Raw genomic sequence first — 26,275 nt, 5'->3', positions numbered from 1 at the left:
ACATGAAACCCTTATGTTTCTTGATACATATGTAACTCTGAATACGAAAATCTCAATAACGACAATGACGCAATAAAATAAATCGCGTAAATAAATCGACTTATTTCTAAATTTTTTTACGTCCTGTGCATATTCTTGTAGAATTCTGTGAAATAATTATATTGCGTCACTTCTAAGTATATTTGGATGCATTAAAACGAAAAAAAAAATTTTGGCCAGCTTTTAGGGCCAAAAGATTAAATGATGACCCTGTATATGCGCTGCGTAGCTGCATTGAAAGAAAGAAAAATAATCATAGAAAGAAAACCGTGGTGTGGAACTGCAACGGGGTAATCCATGAATCTAAAGAAGTTTTATCGCAGATATTTCTCGACTGTAGTGGATCGTGGAATTAAGTAATTATTTGTAAACTATCACGAACAACACGAAAAGTATATGTACCTACTTTTTTCGAAAGGCTGATAAGCCATTTTAGGAGGTTTCTGTTTATTATAGTGTATTATTAAAAATAGTAATAATAATGACAAACGGAATAAATTGTTATTTTCATCGGAACTACACAAATTTGGGCTATTCTTATTGAAATCTGAATGATTAAAAACTTTTAGTTACGTTATAACTGTTGCACTCTTAATAATACAGAGATAATGTAATTAGCAAATAGTAAACAAATGATCTCAAAGCATTTATTTGTTGGGAGTTTGTTGGGCCAATGACGTGTTATCCGTTGGCCAACTGTTGAAGTGTCGCGCTATTTTTAAATGTACCAACGATTGTAACCACCCACATAGCACAGACGTCTTAAAGACGTCAATTGTACGTCCCTTTTAGGTCTGGGCGGCTTTAGGACGTCTTTTGGGCGTCTTTAGACGTCTGTGTGCTATCTGGGCAACGCAGGCCCTACTGGAGGTTTCCAAAAGACTGTTTGTTTTATTGATGTTTCTTTAAAAGTGGGGCGTATTTTTTAATCGACTTCAAAAGGAGGAGGTTACTCAATTCGTCGCGTATATTTCATTATGTTTGTATGTTCAGTGTTCACGCATAATTTCCGCATCGGTGCACCGATTTCGATGATTTTTTTTTTATTTGAAAGAGAGTGAAGAGTCGGTGGTACCATGTTAATTTTTTTTATTATTATTATCTAGATATTCTAGAATTTATCTAGAATTCCAGTTTTAATGTAGGTTCGCGCATAACTTTGTAACGCGTGGACCGATTTGAATGATTCTTTCGTTGTTATATGGAGTATGTTCCCCAATTGGTACAATGATAAATGTTTCTTAACCGACTTCAAACAAAGGTCACTAAAAATTATAAAGTAATAAAATTTTCTATTAAAAAAAGTTTAAAACCGACTTTAAAGGTGCGCTGAAAGGATAAAATATTTTTTTTTAAATCGGTGCCAAAATAAATTAAATCGGCTCGACGCGTTATGTCCCACTAAATTTTTGTGTGTTCTAATTCCCGGGCGTTAGTGTGCTAATGGACTATAATTTATAAAGGTTTAGAAATTGATTTAATTTTGTTTCTATTTTGTCACCGATTAAAAAAAAATTATTTTATCCTTTTTAGCGCACGTTTGAAGCAGGGCTGCGGACTCCGACTCCGACCCCGACTCCGACTCCTGCATTTATAATAGATCGTTAATATACTCAGTACATGTATATATGCATTTAATATATAGTAATAATATATAGTATTAAATATTAGTAATTTAGTTATATATATATATATATATAACTAAATTACTAATGTTTAATACTATATATATATATATATATATATATATATATATATAACTAAATTACTAATATTTAATACTATATATTATTACTATTATATATATATATAACTATATATATATATATATATATATATATATATATATATATATATATAACTAAATTACTAATATTTAATACTATATATTATATAAAAATCCGAGTCTGTTGAGCTCTACTATATATATATATAGAGCTTAACAGACTCGGATTTTTATAAAATTTATTAATATGGAGTGGGTGTTGGAGTCGGCATATATTTTTTCGACTCCGACTCCGACTCCGACTCCGACTACGGTAATCAGAAATTCCTTCTGAACTCCGACTCCGACTCCCACGGCCCTGGTGAAATATCGTCTTTTCCGTTGAAAATAAGGACATAAACTGCTACTGGCATCGAGTATACAGTATCAGATGGCTTTGAAAATCTAAAATTGCGGAACAAAAATGGCGGTCATAGAGAGCTCAAACGTAAAACATCTCGGAGAAATTGCCTGTACTTAATGAATATCGGGTACAAAAATATCAAATAATACGACGAATCCTACAAGGCCGGACTGCGTGGGGGCCATCCGCCCTCGACTCCACTCGTAAATACGTTGACGCTGACATACACACGCTGTTTTAGCAAAACGAAAACGTTTCTATCTTTCGAAAAGCATATATTTCAATTTTGGTAACTCATAAATACTGTACATATAATAAATTGTCGAAAACAATAAGATATTCACTACTAAATCGACTTTGACTCGAAATGGATTTCCTAACGTTGCAATTGCATTGAGTGAACGTAACCCACATACTACATTTGCAATCATATTACTCCGCTGCTTCAGGCACAGTAGCGATTTGTAGAAGAGGTGTCAAATCCCCCCCCAAAGATCTAACTCCCCACACCTTACCGTTCAGAAATGCCTGCAGTTTTCCTGACGGACTGGGTTAGCGTAACCCAGTGTAACCTTTGAGGGTTAAAGTGGCGAAGTACATACATACAGAGCGATCTCCGAGCTCGCGTTGTTTTCTAAGCAAACATTTGGGGCCGCTCGGACATTTCCTAGTAAATAACGTCGTAAAAACATGCCAAACTCGAGCACCGGTTGAAAATCTTTCGGGATGAAAACACGTCGCAACGTTTCAAGTGTTAGCCCTTTATTTGGCAGATTGCCTTGCCAGAAACCAGTGGCGGATTTAACAGGGCGGCTGATGAGCAGTTGCCGCATAGGCCCCTGCTCAGAAGGCCCACTCAGGGCCCCATCCTTAAAAAAAATTATGATTTATCCAAACTATATTTTTTTCTGTATTATTACACTGGACCCGTTTTTATTAAACTACCTTTTCATTTTCCCGAAAAATGGGCCTCTGCACAGAAGGACCCTAGGGCCTTATCTACAAATAAAGATTATGATTCTAATCAAACACTATATATTTTCTGTACTATTACACTTAGCCCGCTTTTAGTAAACTACCTCTTCATTTCCTTCCAAAATTGGGCCCCTCAGAATGTTTGCCGCCTGGGCCTTTTTTCTTAAATCCGCCACTGCCAGGTACGAAGTGTAAAATTGTAACGCACAGAAACTTGAAGTAGGTATATGTATACCTTAGAGCTGTACGTTGTGATAACATGAAACAGCAAAGTGTTCAATTGTAGTAAATACCTATATCGGCCAAGTCCAAAGCATCATAGATAATAATGTAATACTTTTCAGGCCTTTGGGACAGGTATTGTCTGCGGCAACGGAGAACGCATTGGTAAGTTAAATTACATAAGTACTTACATATACCTTTTTAAAATCTGCTTATTCATTTTTATTCCAAATGTAGAGTAGATATTGTAAATCGATTTTTAGAAGTTACGCACTTCGTATTTAGTACCCTTCTTTTGTAGTACCTACTTTCTGAAAATAGATTTTTGCGTAGTAGGTAATATTATCGTATCTAATTTTCAATTTAGTTTCAGTTACGTTATTATGCATATCTGTCGTACACAAGTGTTTCATTAATATAAATTTCCATAAGGCCGTTAATTATCCAAAACATACTAACTTAATAATAATTCGTTTATAAGCAACCGTGACACATGCGTTCTGATTCTTCGGAATATATTTTTGTCCCGATTCATTTACAGAGCTGTACAATGTAAACCTTGTAATACGATTGTGGCAAACACGATTATTTCGATGTTCTGTTTCTTTCTGCTTCTTCATGCAGTTCCTTTTATCGGACGTACAATATTAGACAAAAGTATATGAAATGTGAAATACTTGAATAAGTATCTACGTCTTACGCATAGTAAATCTAGATGTAAGGAACTCGAACGACAGTTGGAGTATTTTTCACTTTACAAATGCATTTTCAAGCATCATTCATTGAACTTTTGACAGTGAAAATGCCCTGAATTAACAATTTTCGCAAGTTATAATTTATTTCTTTAAAACGGTGTAGTGAAAACTATTGAAACTCGGCAGATATTTTCATCTATCCATAGGTATAATACACGTACAAAAAAATTGAAAACATTGGTACCATTTCTTCAGCATTTTTTCAGCGGTTTTATCAGTGGAAATTAGAATCGTTATAACTCAGCAATCGTTTAGTAAATTTCTTTAAACTTTTTGGAGCACATTAGGAACATAGGTTCGATACATCCTTAATTGATCCTTAATTGAACTAATTTTGAAAATAGTTAAGTTATTTTATTGTGAATTGAATTATTTTCAAATTAAATCTACTAAAATTGTTATAGTTAAAATTAAAAATCTACTGCTCATAGTTATTATGATTAACAGCTGTTCGCGTCATATAAATTATACAAATATTCAGTAAAAATGTTGTTCTATCAGAGTTTGGAATTATACTTGTATCGAATATCAATTCGATGAATTGCTTATTTCAGACCAAGTTGGTTTTGTGGTCAGAAGTTGTTATTGTTTCGATAAGTCAGTCCTTCTCCGCATTTTTGGGGTTTTCTCATCTGAGAAATATGTTTATTGAATTATAAAAGAATGGATAGGTATACTCATACATACTGTGTACTAAGGCGGAGCGGAAAATTTAAATTTGAATTTTCAGTTTTCCTGGGTGCGGGATAGTTGTCTTTTGATTAGCCAAACACAACTGTAAAAAAAAATTGGGAAAATATTCCTGTCTGCAGGTTCCTTTTTCTCCTAAAAATGATTATGTAATCATACTATATACGTGAAAATTTAAATTTGAATTTTCAGTTGGCCTGGGTGCGGGATAGTTGTCTTTTGATTAACCAAACACAACCGTAACAAAATTTTGGAAAAATATTCCTGTCTGCAAGTTCCTTTTTCTTCTAAAAATGATTATGTAATCATACTATATAGGTGAAAATTTAAATTTGAATTTTCAGTTGGCCTAGGTGTGCGATAGTTGTCTTTTGATTAACCAAACACAACTGTAAAAAAATTTTGGATAAATATTCATATCTTTAGGTTCCTTTTTCTTCTAAAAATGATTATGTAATCATACTATATAGGTGAAAATTTAAATTTGAATTTTCAGTTGGCCTAGGTGCGCGATAGTTGTCTTTTGATTAACCAAACACAACTGTAAAAAAATTTTGGATAAATATTCATATCTTTAGGTTCCTTTTTCTTCTAAAAATGATTATGTAATCATACTATATAGGTGAAAATTTAAATTTGAATTTTCAGTTGGCCTAGGTGCGCGATAGTTGTCTTTTGATTAACCAAACCCAACTGTAAAAAAAATTCTAAAATTATTCCTGTCTGCAGGTTCCTTTTTCTCCTAAAAATGATTATGTAATCATACTATATAGGTGAAAATTTAAATTTGAATTATCAGTTGGCCTGGGTGCCGGATAGTTGTCTTTTGATTAACCAGACACAACTGTAAAAAAATTGGATAAATATTCCTGTCTGCAGCTTCCTTTTCCTCCTAAAAATGAATATATAATCATATAATCATATAATTATTTTTAGAAGAAAAAAGGAACCAGCAGACATGAATATTTTTCCAAATTTTTTTTCGCGTAGTGTTTGATTAATCAAAACACAACTCTCCCGCACCCAGGCCAACTGAAAATTCAAATTCAATTTTTCGCCCATATAGTATCGCTCCGCCCTACTACGTGCATTTATGTTTTCCAATCCTATCTGCAATACAATTTCAGTTAGTCCAAAATCTTTCGAATTCTACTCACACAAGTGAGAACTTACATTAAGTTATGCTCAGAATTTATTCCACGAATCAATGTTTTGAAGTACAAGTTGCAGCGATGCATCGAACTTATTTTAAATTGAAAGTGTTATCATGATAAGTGACTAAGTATATGTTCGTACATATATTCACGTGAGCGACGTTCGTCCAATTTATCAATTAAAAAATGGAAAGCAAAGTAATGTCTGCGCGAACAGAAATGGAATAATGAAAGCAGTGATCGATCTATCGCAATTGTAATTTAAATCGATTGACTTATTCCTTTCGGCTCGATCCATCATTTCCCTAGGAACGTCAATCAATAGCTGGTTAATTACGAGCGACATGGACTTGCGTTTGTACAAACTTCAACACGAAACAGCGTATGCATCGCATAGTGCTGCCAGTGGAGCTGCTCTCTATTCTGGCTGAAGGAAGGCGGGTATTTATTAATAGAGATTAAACCAACTCCGCGTCGTATCGTGCCGTGTGCAAGCGCTCTCCCGCGCGGACGCATGTTGTTAGGACAGTCTGACTCAGACTGCGGTTCAGGAGCTGATTCCTCCAAAATAAACGTGGAAAAATCGTGTGCCTATCGTTCGGCGTCCCTATAATCGTCCAACGAATCAAGCAACCTAACTCGAATGCAACCAGGGACCAAACTGGCATTGTGTTGATTATCGCATTAATTACCGGATTGATCGCGACGTAAAAAAACCTTTCGTGTGATTGTGTTCGATAATTCGCCAGAGGACGAACCACTTTCGGCGAATTAACCAGTTCGCGAATAATTACACGAAAACTCTGGTGTACATATCTCTGCGACATTTTTGTGATTCTAAAACTGTGTGTTTGTGTACGTTTTTGCGGAAAGCTTCCTCCTTTGTAAGAAATCACACAGGTTCGCCACCATTCGATCGATAAATGCTGTCACACAGCATGCTAGATTACATAGATTACAGGAAATGTCTATCTGTGCTTTTAACCGTTCGTTGGCACTCTGGGTGTGAGCCACTCATAAGCTGATTTTGACGCTCTGTACCTTCTATAGAAATAAATAGTTTCTTTCCAAAGCCGGCGTACAAACTATTTTTTCTCTCGAAGTATCATATCCCAACAACAACTCTGTAGATTTTTAGCTTCTAATATTGGTATTTGTAAAAGTTACAAATTTTTAAAGATTTTCTTCATGTTTCTTCGACATATGGTAATTTAGATTTTTTTTCTCAAAAACTGCGATCAAATTTTAATCAAAAAACTATTGGAATACATTCTAGAGACCTTGAAATTGATCCATGATTTTTCCCGTAATAATTGGAGTCTTTAGATGAGAATGGTAGTTGTTCAAAATTGCTGTGGGTGTGAGCCACCCAAGTATGTCAAAATTGGTCGGAAAAGGAGGTGTGTCAACGAAGGGTTAAATGTCATTCAATATTCGATCGCTTAGCTCTACTTACGTTCATTTACCGGCAGAAATAATTAAATTCGATTCAGAGAATCGGTACGTGCACGTCCTTTTTCCGGAGTGCAATGATTTCAATGGGTACGCTACTGTAATGACCCACGGTTCCCATGCATTGTTTAATACGACGCCAGCAAGATCAGTCATTCTACTTTATTGATACTCTCGTGGACTAACAGTGGATAAACGAGTTACATCCCATCTGAATTAACTTTCTTCGATTGCACAGTCCTGCGTGCAGGTTGTGCCTATCATAGGCGCTATTCTCATAGCAATCGTATCGGCTACTTAAGCAATTAAGACAATTTGAAAAATATATCTTTTTCCCTAACATACCGATCACTGTCAAGTATTACCATTGTTGATGTCACAATACCTAGGTACAATATGTATATGTACAGGCATTCGTGTACCGAAACGGTACAGCTCTAATATGACAGTTGATTTCCATATCCTCTAGTGCGCATTTGAGATCCAAGTCAGATGCAGATGAGAGTTCAGTTGAATTTGGATACATCGTGTTACGTTATTCTTATATGTACATGTATGTAGGGTATATGGAGTATTTCAAATTGCCCATTGACCTTACTAACCTAATTATCGACGATATAACTCAACATTCCAACAGTTTTTATCTTTCGCTTGTGTTTGAACTCATTAATCGGTCGAACGAGAATCCCACCTTTTCTTAATGTTCGGTTAACTTGAAACAATTACTGCACCACAGCAGCAATTCAAACATTTCAAAGCGTCGATTAACATACGTACACTTAACTGCTACCCAGTGGCGGATTTAAGAAAAAAGGCCCAGGTGGCATACGTTTTGAGGGGCCCAATTTTTCGGGAAAATGAGGAGGTAGTTTACTAAAAGGGGGTACGTGTACAGAAAAGTAAAGAAAAGAATATAGTGCTTGGATAAAATCATAATTAATTTTTTTTTTTTGAAGACAGGGCCCTAGGGGGGCCTTTTGAGCGGGAGCCCTTTTTCGGGAAAATAAAGCGGTAGTTTACTCGAAATGGGCGGGTGTAATAATACAGAAAAAAAATGTAGTTTGGATAAAATCACAATTTTTTTAAGGATGGGGCCCTGGGGGGCTTTCTGGGTAGGGGTCCAGGTGGCAACTGCTCACCGGCCGCCCTGTTAAATCCGCCACTGCTGCTACCATTACTATTGTTGTCTTCTATCTGATCGAGCAGTACGTATCTCATTTTTCGATATCCGTTTACGATTTTCGTACAATTTCTGAATCATTATGATAAGCTCGACATACTGATATCGTATACTGCACGCTCATTAACACGTTCCGTGGCACAGTGAGAAATCAGATTTTTGGTAGGACTACAAACAGTGGTGCGAAAACTAAATTGCTATATTCAATTAGAGAAAAATAGTAGTTGTGTCATATTAGGCATACTATCGGCGCTTTTTCAGTATATTTTCTTTTCCAAACTGAATTGAGAAACACCATTTTCCTTTGAATAAAAGTTGTATTACCGATAAATATCGCGGGACCGCCAGTGGCTCACGTGACGCGGGGCGTGTTGACACACGCACTCGTAATTTTAGTATGAAAATGATTCATAGTTTTGGTATATCAGTTTTAACCCTTTAATTGCTGTATGCTTCAATTAATGCAGTACAAAGCGTTTTATTTATATAGATATATATATATATATATATATATTCACATATATTTATATAAGTATTGAACAATAAAATTGTTGTATATTTTGAATTGCTTATGAAATACTCTACCCTCCGTGGGTCACTCACATCCACTGTGTATACTGTATATGTACATATGTACATGTATTGTATACGGCATACGCTATACGAATTGCACCTTTATTAATTCTTTAAATTGCGTGATCTATTTGTGTTTTACAACAATCTGGTTACATGTTTTTATTTCAAGGCTCAACATAATCTTTAATTATCTAATTAAAATTCTTTTTAAATTTATTAAATAGTTACATTTTTTTATTACACAATGTAAAAATGAATTAAAACAGTGTGTGTGTGTGTGTGTGTGTGTGTGTCACTATTTAATAAATAGTATACACAGTGGATGTAAGTGACCCACGGAGGGTAGAGTATTTCATAAGCAATTCAAAATACACCACAATTTTATTGTTCAACACTTGTTTGATATAAAGGGAGATATTATCTCGCAGAAAGATTGTCTTATAGGTGAAAGTGTAGAGACGATTCCAAGGTGGACTTAATTTCTTTAAATGGAATAGAATAGAGTTCAACGATACGTCACATAACGTAATTCAATTCACAAAAGGTTATAAATTAGTGAGGATAGTAAAGTCTTTAAGGCGTATTTAAGACGCCTTTTGGACGCTGTGTGCTATCCAGGTTTGGCTTTCGATTAAGCATTCCTGCTACGAGGAACATTTAAATTGCCATAATAATGCACGAAATAAACACACCGATTGTAAAAGTCTCCAATGACTGTTCCGTTTATAATCTAAAATATTCGATCCACACAACGTACTCCGCCACATTTCTTTTGAAGGACTGATACGCGGGGTTTGTTGGTGGCTATCTAAAGATATCTGCCAGGCTGTCAGTTGGGTTGCTCAGCTAGAATTTGAAAACAACAGTCACAAGGTTCTTGGGCTAATTGCAGGATTGACTAAACTAAACTACTGTAGTGCAATTCCAAAACGTCGATAGTGTTTTCTCCATAGCAGAAACATTTTGATGAAATCTGTGCTGTCGAATAACGTACCTTCTATTAGCACTCTGTTGATCATTTAAGTACCAGCTTGTCTGCGCGATAAGGGCTCGGACAAATCCGGCCAAGACAAGCAAAGGCTCCCACAGACCAACGCGCATATTCGCGGCGGCAGCGGACCCGCCGCGGTTCAGCAGTTTTTTATACGTGGCTACTTATGGGCAACCTTGTCTGATCCGCGTTGGCCTGTGGGAACCCTTAAAGGCTCCCCCAAACCAACGCGAATATCCGCTCCGCGCCGCAGATAAGATAAGGCAGCAGTTTTTTATGCGCGGTGGCTTATGGGCAGTGCTATCTGATCCGCTCCGCGCGGCGAGATTCGCGTTGGTTTGGGCGGGGGTGCCTTTACTCGTGTCTGCGCTCGCTTTTTATTTGACAGCTCAAATTCATACACATCCTGTCATTAATTTTATTGTAAATAGAGGAGACCGGGGCTAGATGCGCAGGTTGTTACAAAGCAGTTTAAAGTTTTGTCACTTCAACTATCGCTTCGAGGATGAAGTGGCTGATGTGTTTCAACCATATGTTGTTTGTTCGTAGTCGGTTCACGCGTTGCCACGTTATTACAGGTTTTTCAGTGTTTCGGTACTATACTGTATCCATCCTAAGAAAAAACGACGCCCCTACCGTTTTGCGACCGATCTGCGCAGCCCCCACCACCGCCTACGGGCCCGACGCAGGCGATTGCTCGTAGCGCTTTACCTGCCGGTTTCCCTGTCCCTCCAAGGGCGGGACGTGACCGATGTCAATGTCAACACTGCAGGAGTGCCGTGTATCTACCCGGTAGTTTTTTGGTTCCGAACAGATATAATATCAGTTAAGGACGTGTTCTAAATAGTCTATTTAGAATGCCATTTATTACGTCTTTTTTAGGATTTATATTCAAAGGAACGATAAGATTTTTTGTTCAAGTTTTTTGCTCACACATTTATTGATATTGAAAGTATGTAAATTATTGGATTCTTAAACATTTCGATTCTTCCATGTATATATACTATACCACCTTGTTTCAGTTTTTTTTATATGTTCTTCGTACTCACAAATCTACTTGTGCGTGTGTGCGCGCGCGCGCGTGCGTGCATATGTGGGTATATGGACGTTAAATAAACCAAAGATCCGAAAGATTCGGAATCAGCGACTTCGAAAGCTTGAGTGTACTCATTTTGCCGTGCGTATTCGGAAATAATTGTGCCACCGTGTATATGAAGGCGTCACGTGCGGAACAGTTGACAGAGAGGTAACAGGCGGAAAGACGGAGACAAACGTAGGCGGTTAAGTGGGGAGTATGACCAATCAGCGCCTCCTCCGAACCATCCCTGCGCGGACACGTTTTTTCTTAGGATGGATTCAGTATAGTAGTAACTTTCTTCTCTCCACTTCAATCTTTTCTAACGAACAGTCAGATAAATGTGCGTAAATTAATATTACCACGTTTGAATCAGTGTTCCTTTAGCTACAAATTCGTACCAAGAACATAAGAATACACGAAACTGGTATGAACTTATATAATGCCTCTACGAGCTATAGTGACTTAGGTATGAGGTCACTCAGTGGGGTCTTAATCGATACCCTGCTGGGTACGGGCCGCCAAACGTGCCCCCTACTCCCTCTTGCAGGACTGTGTTTAGGGAAGACCAGGACAAAACCGGGGTCTTAAAGGGTAAAATCTCCAAAATTACCTGAAGCATGCAGGGATTTTAATTTAAAATAAGTTGTTAATATAAAATAATTTATATTACAACTGTTCTAATGCTGTACATATACCTTACTACAATGGATTTGTATTTAATATGTGCTGACAATGAGACAATTTTTAATAGCCAGTAGCAAAGCTTAATTGATGTCTTTTAATAATGATAATCAATTTCTTTTTTATTTTATTAAAATCGAAATTGTAACACTTAATCTTTAGGGCCCTGGTTTTGTCCTGGTCTTCCCTAAACAGAGTCCTGCAAGAGGTCACGTTTAGCGGCCCATACCCAGCAGGATATCGGTTAAGACCCCGCGGAGTGGCCTCACACCTAAGTCACTATAGCTCGTAGAGGCACCGTACAGAGTGATTGTCTCGCAGCAAAAAGAAGCCGCCTGGTACCCCCTGGCGAGGTCAAACCCCCGCGGGAAGCTCACCAAATCTTATGGCTTTCGATCCTCGAAGGGGTTGGAGTGTCTATTAAGAACTGAGAAATCTTCGAGTTCCGCATTTCTCATCAGATCTTTCCGAAAACGACGCCGATCGGTTCCTTATGTTTCGCCGACGAAACTGACACCAAGAATAACGCAATTCGGACGATAATGATGGAAATTACATGAAAAATTGATTTGCATAATTTCAAGCTAACTTTGTTGAAAATAGTCCGATTTACATAATAGTACTTTAAGTGGCAGTCATTAGGGTAACTCGGGGTAATGTGCCACAGTTAACTTTGAAACGCGATATCTCGCAAGTATAAGTAGATACAGGGAAAAAAATTAACCATATGAAAGTGTAACTAATTCTCTGTACTGACTAATAAGTAGAGATATGTAACTTTTATAGTTCAATGAGAAACGTACAAACACAAAAATCCTCGAAAGTGACATATTACCCAGGCGGTGGGTAAATATGCCAAAAGGTCACTGAGGTAATATGCCACAAGCTAGAAAGTACGAACTAATCACTCAAATTTTTGAGAATCAACAATATTTTAAAATATTCAAGCTATTAGTAACTAATAACAAATATTTGAACTCAATGAAACGTGAAATATATTTGAAACAAGCTATTTCTTACAAATTAAACAGTCTCCAATCTCTATGCAGTCTTCATGCACCCACTTTTTGCAGCAAGTAGTTTTTACCCAGTCACATTTAGGTCCTTCGAATGATCATTTAGGATTAGATCAGTCGAAACGTCATAAGAAATATCTACATTCTCAAAATTTGTTTTCTATTGTAGTACGAGCCTCCCTCACCATTCGAATGGCTTCCTCTAAACTTTCGTCTGACCAAGCAGCACGGTTTGAAGTTCGTATATACTGTCTTAGGCATGGTTCTAATACGAAAAAACAACTCGATGGCATTTAACAGAAAGAGTTACAAAGATATGAGTGGTGGCACTTGTGGCATATTACACCGACAAACATGTGGCATATTACTCCACACGGCCATAAAAAGAAGGATTGAAAATCTCTCCGCAAAGTACATAGTTTTAACAGATGTGTGAGAGGTTGTAAAATTCTACTGATTTAATCTACTGATTTTTTGTAGAATTCTTCGCACAAATCTATAATCTGCATTCTAGTTACAGTGTGAAATTAGATCAAGACGATACTTTTAAAACTTACCAGGATTTACTGAAACTAAAAGAAGGTAAAAGCCAAAATCTATTGTCGTCTTAGCAGGTACACTAAATGGAACGGAATTAGTGCAAATGTAACGCCGGCTGTGCATTATTTAAAAAATTATTGAGAAGTGGCATATTGCCAGCGGTGGCAATTACCCCGAGTTACCCCGATAGTATTGAATGTGGAATGCAAAAACAAATTAAAAATAAAAAACTGAAAAATGTCACAACTAGCCCCGGTCTCCCCTACTATGGTCACACTGTTCCTATAGTTGTTCCATCCTAAGAAAAACCTCGTTCGCGCAGGGATGATTCTGAGGAGCAGCGCTGATTGGTCCGACTCCCCACTTAACCGCCTACGTTTTTCTCCGTCTTACCGCCTGTTACCTCTCTGTCAACCGTTCCGCAACCTGCAGTGTTGACATTGACATCGGTCACGTGCCGCCCTTGGAGAAGCAGGGCCTGCGTCGGGCCCGCAAGCGGTAGTGGGGGGGCAGCGCAGATCGGTCACAAAACGGTATGGACGTTAGGGTTTTTCTTAGGATGGATACAGTATACCATAAAACCTAATGCATACACCTACATGCGTACATATATGTATAAATCAAAACATTGCACGGCTACATATCATTGGGCACAGTGTTCCCAAGTAGATTCATAAATTGTATGTCGGTTTGAGCAGATACTACGAAGCGGCAGAGTAGTGGCAGGCCGGCCTGTGGCTCTGTATGTATTATATTATAACTCTACAAAATCGAATCATTGTGAAATCTTTAACAATCTTTCTTGACCAAACGGTTCGTTCACGACATATGGTTTCTTTTAAACTTTCTCTCTTCTCGAGGCGCAGAATACGTTGATGTAAAAAAAATTAACTTTAATTTTCAATGTTATAAACAATTTTTGCGGACCTCTTTTTAACAAATGGGCTCCATATCAATACTACACAGTACGATATTACACGTGCAATTTAGCGTGAAAATAGGACACAGAATATAGTGCAGGTACAATTTAGAACACATGCAGTTTAACGCACATTTTTTTTAGTGCACATCAGGATAGCGCACAGCAAGATTTCACGCGGAACCATCTTCTCGTCACCATCGACTGTTTTACAGGTGATGGTATTAGTATTGGTTGGGGCCAGATTAGGGCGCGTAAAGCATGGTGGCGAACCGATGTGACTTTGGGGATGCTCAAAATATCGCTATTGTTGTCAAGGTCATCATTCTGAACATTTCCCTTTAAAATTTTTGGCGGGCCGCTTTGGGTTACGAGATATTCGCAAAAAACTTTACTCAACATTAGAATTACCGAGTTTAACACATACATCGGTTCGCTACCATGCTTTACGCGCCCGCGAGCGAGCGCGCGCCCAACCAATACTAATAACGTCCGCTGTGAAGCAGATTTTTAATACAGTATACCGATTTTTTTTTATTAATATCTGCGAATCTAAGGCCGACCGCCAAAAAGTTTAAAGGGAAATGTTGTTCAGAATGATGACCTTGACAACATATGTGAAGGCCATCGAAATCGGTGAGGGCCTAGTTCATCGGCAAGTTTACCATGCTAACCTGTTGTACACTAAATAAAATGTGTGTTACGGGGACCTTCTGGTCTAGAGCCCCCCAAAAATAGGTGATCTTTAGGAATTAATTAAAGGAAAACTACTATATATAATTTAATGGGACTTGTTGCATTGTATTAAGGATGTCTTAAGTTATAGAAATATATTTTTTGTTTTATAATTAATCATTACAGACGGCACTGGGGAGTCGTTAAAGTCAAGGCGTCAAAAAATTCATCCAAATCGGTGGGACCTGTATCCCCAAAAGTTATTATCCGATTCGACTGACACTTTTTTTATTTTGAAGAATATACTTCTGGCTAGGGGGGTACCAGAAAAAAATGCAAAAATGACATTTTTAAGAAAATAACGACACTTGAAGTTTGAAATCACTTTCCCCCTATATTTTTCGCCTTTCAACGCCTTTGAAAATTATAAATTTTCAATTTTATATTTTTTCTGGCTTCCCCCCTAGCCAGAAGTATATTCTTCAAAATAAAGAAAGTTTCAGTCGAATCGGATAATAACTTTTGGAAATACAGGTCCCACTGTTTTGAGAACACTGTTTCGAGAAAAACGCGTTTAAAGTGTACGTAGGCGCCGAGTGGCCGGTTGTTGCCCATGCATTTGCCGCTACTCAAATGCCTATGACTTCGGGAATTTTACGAATTTAAAAAAATCCTTCGAAACACGTATTCCTAAAATGTTGAACATTCGAAGAATGAAATAAAAAAAAAATCGACTTTTAGACCGGAACCTCCCCTTAAGCTGCATGTATTCTAAATTGTATGTGTACTATCTTCTGTGCACTAAATTGCATGTGTAATATCGTACTGTGTAGTTTTGCTGTGGAGCCAGTCTCTACAACCTAGCAACTCTTGTTGAAACCCGTGGTAGGTGTGTTGCAAACCCGACGTGATTAATTAAGCAGAAAAAATTTGCCCCTTTGAGTCTGCAACTTTTAAATTTGGTAAACTTTTTAAACATTCCTACACGCGACTGTAAGCATTGGTTATTGGACAACATAATGAAACACAAAAACTTGGAATACATTACACCGGTTTTTTTTAATATGCCTTTCTTTAAAATGAGACATTTGTTAATTTTGTCCTTACCCCTAGGGACGATTGTAACGCCGTACCTAATTTGATTAAAAGAACCAATTAATAGGAAAGATGATTTTCAATTGTATTTTTATTTAATCTGTAGATAGATATAAATATAAATATAATAATGAACGATACAAAAAGTTGAAAGGATTTTACGGAACTGGGACAAAAAGATAGGTACCTACATGATGCAAAGAGATAATACAGCCTTACTTTTGGTATAATATTTATAATAGAACAGTTGTATTAGGAAAACCGCTTACTGCTGCGTATTGGCGACAACTGAGGTGGAGAGGGAGATGGAATTGCTGTGTCTATAAAAATGGATGGAGACAATTGTTGGTTGATTGGCATTTGTTTTATAAGATTTGTTACATTCGTCCCATCTTATGTGTATACGTTTGTTCCAGGTCTCTCCTCCTATTATTAATACATTCAGCCTTTATATTTCTAGTCCGGGATTCCAACAGTACATACTTATGTACATACATAATCCGGCTCATGTCCGTAGCGTGGTTGAGTAAGATTCAGCTATTTAGTCGAAGAGCCACGATTCGCTTTGACCTGCACCTTGGCGTCTCACTAATTTGCGACCTTTCATGAATTGAATTACATTATGTGATGCGTTATTGAACTCGATATTATGAATAAAAGGTACATAGGGTAAACTGTACAATGATTGGCACTCTAAGCGGAAATCCCAATTTGAATGTTTGTATTTTTTCGTGAAGTTTTTATATGGTCTTAATTTTCAGTTACTATCAATGATTATGGATTTCTCATTAAAATAAAACACCTTGAGTACCTATCAAATCTTTTATTTTAAGAATGTTCAATGAAACACAAAAATAGGCATAAAAGTACAATCATTGGCACCCTAAAATTTGAGGTTATACAGAGAAACATATGTAGTTAAGAACGAAGTTTAAAGTGTTTAAACATACTATTTCATTTACTATTAAATACCTACAGCACATAGTAAGTCTGTACTTCAATCCATTACTTAGTTATGAAGCAACAAAATATACTTACCTACCCATTACCAAAATTTTAAGCTGCGCCCTTTGTCCCACTTTGTGGTGTTGCCAGATCTAAAATGGGTACTTCAACTGCTGGGCTTTGCAGTGTTTTAATGAAAGAAAAATAAGAAATTGTAAAAAAGCACTTTCTAAGCTTGTACTTCCTAATATTTGGCGTTTTAATCAGGAGCGCCAATGATTAGTGCAGTGCCAGCATTAGTAATACCTAGTATTGCGTAGATTATTCCAATATTCCCAAATGCTTCTTTTTTCCCTCTTTCATTGTAAATAATGTGGAAAATTAAACCAGATCCAGGAAGGATTAAAATATACACTTCAGGATGACCGACAAATCAAAATAGGTGTTGGTATAGAATTGGGTCTCCTCCGCCTATTGGGTCAAAAAATGATGAATGCAGTTTACCCTAGGTAACATTCCATTTCCAAATATTAAGACAACTCTGAAATCATCCCCACACTTCCACCCACAAGATAACATTCTACAAGCTAATGTCCCCTTCATACCACACAATTCTTATATGTAGAAACAATCTTTTTACACCTTCAATTCCTTACAAAATATTCTATCCTTCCAAAATACATAATAGAAACACACTGCACGCATGTAGTACGTCTACCTATACGATTCTATGACAATTAAAGGGTTAAAATACTTTTCGATGCTGAACGCTACTGCACTCTCTGCAGATACATAACCCTTACTCTTGCCGATAAAAACAGACATGTGGACTCAGATAAAATGGTGGCAGAATCTTTATAGTTGGGGGCGTAAATTGCGAAGCGAAGCGCAGCGTTGCAAACAAAGGTATCTTTCAAAGGTGCCATCGACGGAACTGCAGAGAAGTAACCGACGCTGTTTTACGCGGGTTTCATCGTTCGTCAAAGTGTAAACGTCTTTCACATACGAGTGTCGGAACAGATCAGAGTACCACCGGCAAACTCTTCACGTCCGTGATGTAACTTGGAAGTGGTAAAGATACACTGTACAGTGACTGAAATAATTAATAGTGAGCATTTTAAAACGATGGATGAATATTTAATATCCTTGCATTTAGATAATTTGGTGAACTTGGTGTGATTTTTTCGCCATACATCTCCGTTATTTCTCTTTTAAATTGTGTAACTAACGCAAAATTGTTTGACTATCTTCGTTGAATCTATTTAACGGTTATCCAAAGTGAAAACGTTACTACTATGTTGTAACGTGATAAAGCAACAAAACGCTAAACATTGACAAATGATGATAGTGCTTTTGTTGTGTGTCATCATGAAAATAGCAGAGTTCTCTGTGGGGCGCATAAACCCGACATGGCAAGCGCCTGAACGAGCGCCACATCTTTACCGCAGCAAGCGCAACTACCAGCAACGAAAACATTACCGGAGATCCAATGAGAAACGCAATGGCTTAATGTACAATCGTAAGGATGCAAAATGAATATGCTTTACGTTTACGACAAGTATTTAACACCATATTGCAAGCGAAAAAAAATTTAAAAAAAATTAAAACCGTCTTGAAAATATTAAAAATGCACTAAAAAGTGAAAAATAATTTTTTCCCTTATTTAATCTACGACTCTCATATTTTTTAAGTCGACGCCAGATTTACCCAGTGCAAATGATGAGGCGCCGACTTAAAAAATATGATAGTCGTAGATTAAATAAGAGAAAAATTATTTTTCACTTTTTAGTGTATTTTTAATATTTTAAAGTCTGTTTTAATTTTTTTTAAATTTTTTACTTTTAACTTTTTAGTTTTATATGTATTGACATGCTGAGGAGATATGCGCGTACGTACATAAAATAATAAAAATTAGGTGACAACAGTCTTTGTTATTAACCAGAACAGGCAAAATATTGGGCCAATGTTGATGTGGTATAGGACGAGACCAATGGAGCACCGCCGTCTTTCGAATAAAAAAAGATCATCAAAATCGGTCCATATGCTGAGGAGTTATGCGGAGACAAACATAAAAAAAATACAAACCGGTCGAATCTATAACCACCTCCTTTTTGAAGTCGGTTAAAAACTAATCTCAACCTTTTAAGGAACACTATAAATTTTAAAATATTATACGATGTAGGCTTGTAGAGGGAAATAATTGATAGCGCAACAGCAGACGTTCATCTAGAGTCTTTTCCACTATTTCGTTTTATATTATACCTATTTAATATTCCAGAAATTAAATAACTGTATAAAGTTTACAGGGTTGACTAACTGGTGGCTCGCGAGCCACCGGGGTCTCCGCGGCCTTGCTGCTACGCTGAACGGCCCCCCTCCATATCTACCAGACTCTGGCGATCGTAGTGGATTCCTCCTTCTTTCCTTCTCTTTTCGACTGCCATCGTCAGAGTCTGGTACGTATGGAGGGGGCCGTTCAGCGTGGCAGCAAGGTGGAGGTGCCTCCGGGGGGTCCGCGAGCCACCAGTTAGTCAACCCCGGTATAAAGCATTAAAAGGATTCTAATAAGAAAATTTTGCCCATAAACGATTATCATAATTCGTTGTAGTTATTGGGGTTCGGTTTCTTTTATTACAGTAAAGTTATAAACCCTTATATTACGGTCTAAGTTTCCATTTATGTAATCATATTGTAATGGCAGTTTCAAAATGAGAAATGTATGAATATATCCCGGATACCACTCATGGGTCACTAACAATAAGTGCCTCGTTTCAAAAAACCCTTAACGGACATAATTCGATTAATAAAGCAGTTCAGCTTTTTTTCGATAAACGAAAGATCGTGTACCTGAATTCTGGTTCCATTAATTAAATTGTATTTACTCACGACAGATAGTAAAAAAATTACGAAAAAAAATCGTAATATTATTCCGAAAGGGACAGGTGGCCGATCGAGATGAGGTTTAGGGGGAAGGGTGGGGAGGGGGTGTGGACCCTATTTGAAATTGTAGCTTCGGGTATTTATTAGTTTCCGAAATATTAATAAAAAATTATTGTTAAATTTTTTTTGACGTTGGTGTCCCCCCCCCCCCTCCCTCCCGGGAACCCTCCCGTCCTGGTCACTTTTTATTTTTCAAATTTCGTAATCACACTGTCATTTTTAGCATCGCCAAATTCACATCGGTTCGCTACCATGCTTTACGCGCGCGCGAGCAGGCGGGCGCCTTCGCACTCATCTAGCCCCAACCAATACTAATAACCGGATAAGTTGGAAAGTGGAATGCGTTGTGTCGGTATAAGTCAACAGAAATATTGTTACGAGGGGGGACCGTGGTAAAGTGATTAAAAAAATCGGTAAAGTGTACCCTTTTATGTACAATTACCGCTGTGTCTTTTGAACGCACCAATTGCCGAAGCTAAAATTTTATATTTGGGGTCTTTCCACACCCCTCGTAATACCCACCAAGTTTCATCTCGATCGGCCAACGGTCCCTTTTTTTTTGTTCAAAGTTTTGTCTTCGGAAAAATTCATTTGTACATATGTATTTTATGAAAGTCATATTTTTCTAACGTTTACACACCTTCACAAGGAATGCAAAAATTAGACAAAATACGATAAATAGTTCTTCTCTTTTAGGGTTGACTAACTGGACCAGTTAAACTGGTGGCTCGCGAGCCACCGGGGGCTCCTCCGCTTTGCTGCTACACTAAACGGGGCCCCCCTTCATACCTACCAGACTCTGACGATCGCAGTGATTCTTTCCTTCGCTTTTCGACTGCGATCGTCAGAGTCTGGTAGGTATGGAGGGGGGTCGTTCAGCGTAGGAGCAAGGCGGAAGTGCCCCCGGTGGCCCGCGAGCCACCAGTTAGTCAACCCTGGTCTATTTATTCTAATGATAGAAAAATGTTGGTGAAAATGTAACCGCTGTGCAGTAGGCAGGGCAGTGCACGCAAAATAAAAGGTGCATAGACTCTTATTATCGCTTTTACTGGTATTGGTGTGTTTTCACGCTGAGACGACATTTGAGACCATTGCCAACTACAGTAAATACTCGTATTAAACCCCACGAACGGCTGGCGGCGGGCGTATGACGCGTTGCGGACACTATTCCGTGCGGTCAAGTGAGAAAACCTAAGAGCGAGCGAGAGGGAACGAAACAGTTGACACGAAGTTGCCGTCGAATCTTTTGTTCCCTCTCGCTCGTTCTCAAGTTCTCTCACTCTCGACCGAAGGATTCCAAGAAATGGTGGGGATAGTCACCGGGCGTATTACGCATAGTAAAAACGGGGCTATAAAGCCGAGTCCAGACCTGAATGCGTATATGCTGAGCAGGCTGAGCACGCATGAATGACGCATGCGGAGAGGTCGAATATGCCATTGTACTTTTCTTCACCAACTTCTGTGCTTAGCTTACCCCACTCTGCAGTCGTAAAGATTTTGTGATTAGCTAAATAAACATACAGCTCAACCTTCCAAGTCATCCTGTTTACCAATACAGGGTGATTCTCCAGCGACGCCTGTCAAAGAGGTGCCACTTGGTACCCCGTGGCGAGGACAACCCCCCCCCCCCCACAGTGCTTCACCGAATTTTATGGGTTTCGACCCTCGAATACCATTAAAAAGTCAGAAATGTCCAAGAGTTCCGCATTTCTCATCAGATCTTTGCGAAAACGACGTCAATTTATTCCTTATATTTCGCCGATAAAACTAACACCAAGAACGACGTAATTCGGACCATAATAAAGGAAATTTCATGAAAAATTGATTTATATCATTTACAAGCGGAAATTCGTTAAAAATAGTCTCGTGTGATTTTTTAACACAACAGCGAGTTCGTCAGGTTGTATGAATTGAGAACAATACAGGGTGTAGTGAAGAAAAGAAAGACAAATTATTCAGTAAAATAGTGCTTTAAAGTCTACCATATGGTAATTACATTATATTTTTGAAAATGTCATTTTTAGATTTTTGATTAACTGTTTATGACAGGGTTGACTAACTGATGACTCGCGAGTCACTGGGGGCTCCTCCGCTTTGCTGCTACGCTGAACGGCCCCCCTCCATACCTACCAGAGAAATCCACTGCGTCGTCAGAGTCTGGTAGGCATGGAGGGGGGCCGTTCAGCGTAGCAGCAAGGCGGAAGTGCCCCCGGTGGCTCGCGAGCCACCACTTAGTCAACTCTGGTTTATGACAATATTAGCAATAGGTTAAATTCATTAACATAGATCCATCCTTCATGATTAAAAAAAAAAGACGCAAGTCCATACCTTCAATAATTCAGATCATTAAAATTAATTTCTGTAGGCGGGTTTCGTAAAAATCACCGAAAGCAGGTAACTTTGAAGATTTGTATTTTTTAAACAATTTCGAATCTGCAAAAATGAGGACTTAATCCTCCCTAATTTCATATGGACTACCATATAGTTCAATATCTTGAAAATCCGAGACATCGAGGATTTGAGAAATGTATCACAGCTGCTTCTATCTTCTACGCTGAACGCAATACACTCCAAACAGTCCAAACACCCTTTGATGTACGGAAGAAAACCAACAACGGTCGGCTCAGGCCGTGTGCCTTCGCCGGCATTCGCGAGTCGGGTCGCATGCGCCGAGTCATCGCGAATGACACGTTCACACTAGCATATGCGTTCACGCTCACCCTTTCTGACGTAGAAGCATGCGGTCCTGGCTACTGTTTCACCCGTCCGCATCAGAATATTCGTGCGCGCTCAGCCTGCTCAGCGTATACTCATTCAGGTCTGGACCCAGCTTAACGAGGATTTACTGTACCTAGTACATATGTACATACAGCGCAGATTTCATCAGGTTTGATGTATGTAGGTACATTGTACATTAGGGCGGAGCTGAAAATTTAAATTTGAATCAGTTGGCCTGGGTGCGGGATAGTTGTCTTTTGATTAACCAACCACCAATGTAAAAATGTTCCTTTTTTCCTAAAAATGATTATATGATTATATGATTATATGATTATATGATTATATGATTATATGATTATATGATTATATGATTATATGTTTATATGATTATATGATTATATGATTATATGATTATATGATTATATGATTATATGATTATATGATTATATGATTATATGATTATATGTTTATATGATTACATGATTATATGATTATATGATTATATGATTATATGATTATATGATTATATGATTATATGATTATATGATTATATGATTATATGATTATATGATTATATGATTATATGATTATATGATTATATGATTATATGATTATATGATTATATGATTATATGATTATATGATTATATGATGATATGATCATATGATTATATGATTATATGATTATATGATTATATGATTATATGATTATATGATTATATGATTATATGATTATATGATCATATGATTATATGATTATATGATTATATGATTATATGATTATATGATTATATGATTATATTACCATTTTTAGGAGAAAAAGGAACCTGCAGACATGAATATTTTTTCAATTTTTTTTACAGTTGTGTTTGGTTAATCAAAAGACAACTATCCCGCACCCAGCCCAACTGAAAATTCAAATTTAATTTTTCGCCTATATAGTATCGCTCCGCCCCATTGTACATACGTAGTTGAATCTGTAGCATCTATCTATAGCAACAAAATAATCGGATTTGGACAAAATATTGTATACAAGTATAGAATAGAAAAACTCAATAAATGAATTATTAATGCCCACGACGGCATTATGAGTATGATAAAGGTTGATAAGAAAGATGAATTAACTAAAATGTTAGAATTGAAATAATGCTTACTGTTTATAAACATTGCCAATGCTGAAATATCAGGGTTCTTAAAAAGGAGCGTGAATAAATATTGTGATTTATCTTGTACATTTTACAATTAGTTAGATGGCATGTGCGTATTCGTCGCGGTCCCAAAGTTTATTTGTCTCGAAAATTAAGCTTGCGACAAAACAAGTTTCTTCCATTTACTCCATTTTCTAAGCTTGTTACCAATTTTACAATTATCTCTAATCAAACTAATTATTCGCATTGATAGACTTAGCATATAATGTCGTTAATGGATTTACTTAATAATTGTTAACGAACGCAGTGTTGCAACGGAGACGCGTAGGCATTAACAGCAGTTGAAGCAAAATACATGCACCTCGTGATTTCATAATACCGGAAAATGTTTCAAATCTTGATATGCAGGTTCGTCCTTATTTAGGAGTTAACATAGTTAAGTTGAAAAGACTCTTCTCCTATAGTTACACGTGAGAAATGTTCTATAGGAATGTTTTATACATGTACATATGTACATTAAGAAATAATCCTTACGCAACATTTGTTGAGACGTTTAAAAATATCTGGAAACGGGATTAGTGTTTCGAGAAATATCTTGTTTCTTAACGTAGCATTTATAAAATGGGGCAATCGATTTCGGCTCGTTCGAGCGAATGATAAAAAAAGAACTTGTTCGCGAAGCATATATTTCGGTTAAATGCAAAATATTCATACATATGCGTATAATTTGTCTCACTATGAAATCGTCAGGCGTAAATGTAAGCCAAACAGTTGGTGCTGCTGGTAAAAATATTCTCAGATTACGTTTCGTTGCTCCACGCGTAAAATTTTCGTCGAGTCGCAAAATGCTTCTCAATTTCTTCCCTGCTTCCCTTACTTCTTCCTATGCTTTGCTAAAATTATCCAGTCCCCTCGACACTGTGAACGAATCATCGCGATCTTTCCTTCGATAAGTAAAATGACGCAGCGTTAACAGGCTCGGCTCGTTTCTGTAGGCAAAATTGCCTAGGCCGCAATGTTGACAAATGGCGCAAAATGGTCTTTTCATTGATGGTATTTTTTAAAATACAACTTTAAATGAAATATTACAAGTTGTACTATAAATGTTTGAAGCTATGATTAAAAATCCAGCGTGTGGTCATCAAAAAGCTCAAATAAATCATATCATACTAATATAATAAATGCGAAAGTGTGTTTGGATGTTTGTTACTCAATCACGTCACAACTACGCAACGGATCCTTACTGAAATTTTTTTAACTGATCTGGACTAAATGTTGCCTAATTACTTTCTAAACCCTGTGGAACATATAGGCTACCATGAAATCTGGACATCCCTCCCCCTCCCCCTTACTTCACCCCCTTAACAGTCTGTGGCAATCAAAGTTTTACCCGGACAACGCCGAGTACTTTTAGCAAGTGAATAATAAAAATAACGTGTTAAAATGTTATAAAGGCCGCAATTGGGCAAGTTAATAGGAACAGCATTGAACATGCGTTAATTTATTACCTACTGTATAATTAGGATCATCCTAATTTTCAAATGTGTGAAGTATTCGGACTTCAAAATATTCATACTACGTTGAAAAACAAGATTAATCAAAGCGAATTAAAGTTAAGATACCAAATACCTATTACCTGTCTACATATACGTCAGGGCGGAGCGATACTATATAGGCGAAAATTTAAATTTGAATTTTCAGTTGGCTTGGGTGCGGGATAGTTGTCTTTTGATTAACCAAACACAACTGTAAAAAAAATTTGGAAAAATATTCATGTATGCAGATTCCTTTTCTCCTGAAAATGATCATATAATCATATAATCGTACAGGGCCGGCTTTAAGGGGGGCAGGCAGGGCGACTGCCCGGGGCGCTAAATCTATAGCGGCGCCGCTGTATGCGTTTATTCATTTATATCCGTTCTGCTAATTGATTTTCGTGCCCTTGGAGAGGCGCCATGATAATCTTGCCCGGGGTGCCAAGTATGCTAAAGCCGCCCCTGTAATCATATAATCATTTTTAGGAGAAAAAGGAACCTGCAGACGCGAATATTTTCCCAAAATTTTTGTATAGTTGTGTTTGGTTAATCAAAAGACAACTATCCCGCATCCAGGCCAACTGAAAATTCAAATTTAAATATCCCACTCCACCTTAGTGCATAAGTATGTACATATGTATTTAGTCGGTGATGCCAAAGCCCTACTCCTAAAGTATTTTAACGTTTCACTTTCCGTCATCTAAAATTGGCCGAGACAAAGAAAACACGATAATACTATCTACATATATCTACAATTTCAAATTAAACTCTTATTCTTTTCACTAAACGATATCCCATTTAATAATTTTGCTGTTCATCTACA

The 26,275-nt window shown here is 37.2% G+C and overlaps 1 protein-coding gene and 1 long non-coding RNA gene across 9 annotated transcripts in view; one reads left to right on the top strand and one right to left on the bottom strand.

The window, feature by feature from the left end:
- Nucleotides 1–26,275, top strand: part of LOC143371620 (uncharacterized) — a 93,896-nt gene that overhangs the window by 10,183 nt on the left and 57,438 nt on the right. Inside the window, exons 1-2 of one of the 8 annotated variants that reach the window (XM_076816989.1) lie at nt 6,443–6,809; nt 18,032–18,631. In XM_076816989.1, the coding sequence (XP_076673104.1) occupies nt 18,451–18,631 (181 nt within the window). In that variant the 5' untranslated portion in view covers nt 6,443–6,809; nt 18,032–18,450. Of the gene's footprint in view, nt 1–3,487; nt 3,531–6,442; nt 6,865–17,900; nt 18,632–26,275 lie in introns of those variants that run through there. The other 7 variants (XM_076816988.1, XM_076816987.1, XM_076816985.1 and 4 more) reach the window with 7 other exon arrangements.
- LOC143371714 (uncharacterized) lies at nt 16,510–17,535 on the bottom strand. The gene is made up of 3 exons (XR_013086116.1): nt 17,419–17,535; nt 17,206–17,290; nt 16,510–16,767 (listed from the first exon to the last, which is right to left on the bottom strand). It is a non-coding gene; the product is annotated as an uncharacterized LOC143371714 (long non-coding RNA).

This window comes from Andrena cerasifolii, chromosome 7 (genome assembly GCF_050908995.1).
Source record: "Andrena cerasifolii isolate SP2316 chromosome 7, iyAndCera1_principal, whole genome shotgun sequence".
NCBI lineage: Eukaryota > Metazoa > Arthropoda > Insecta > Hymenoptera > Andrenidae > Andrena > Andrena cerasifolii.
Note: the sequence above shows the minus strand (reverse complement) of the source record. Positions and strands in the feature narration are given on the sequence as shown.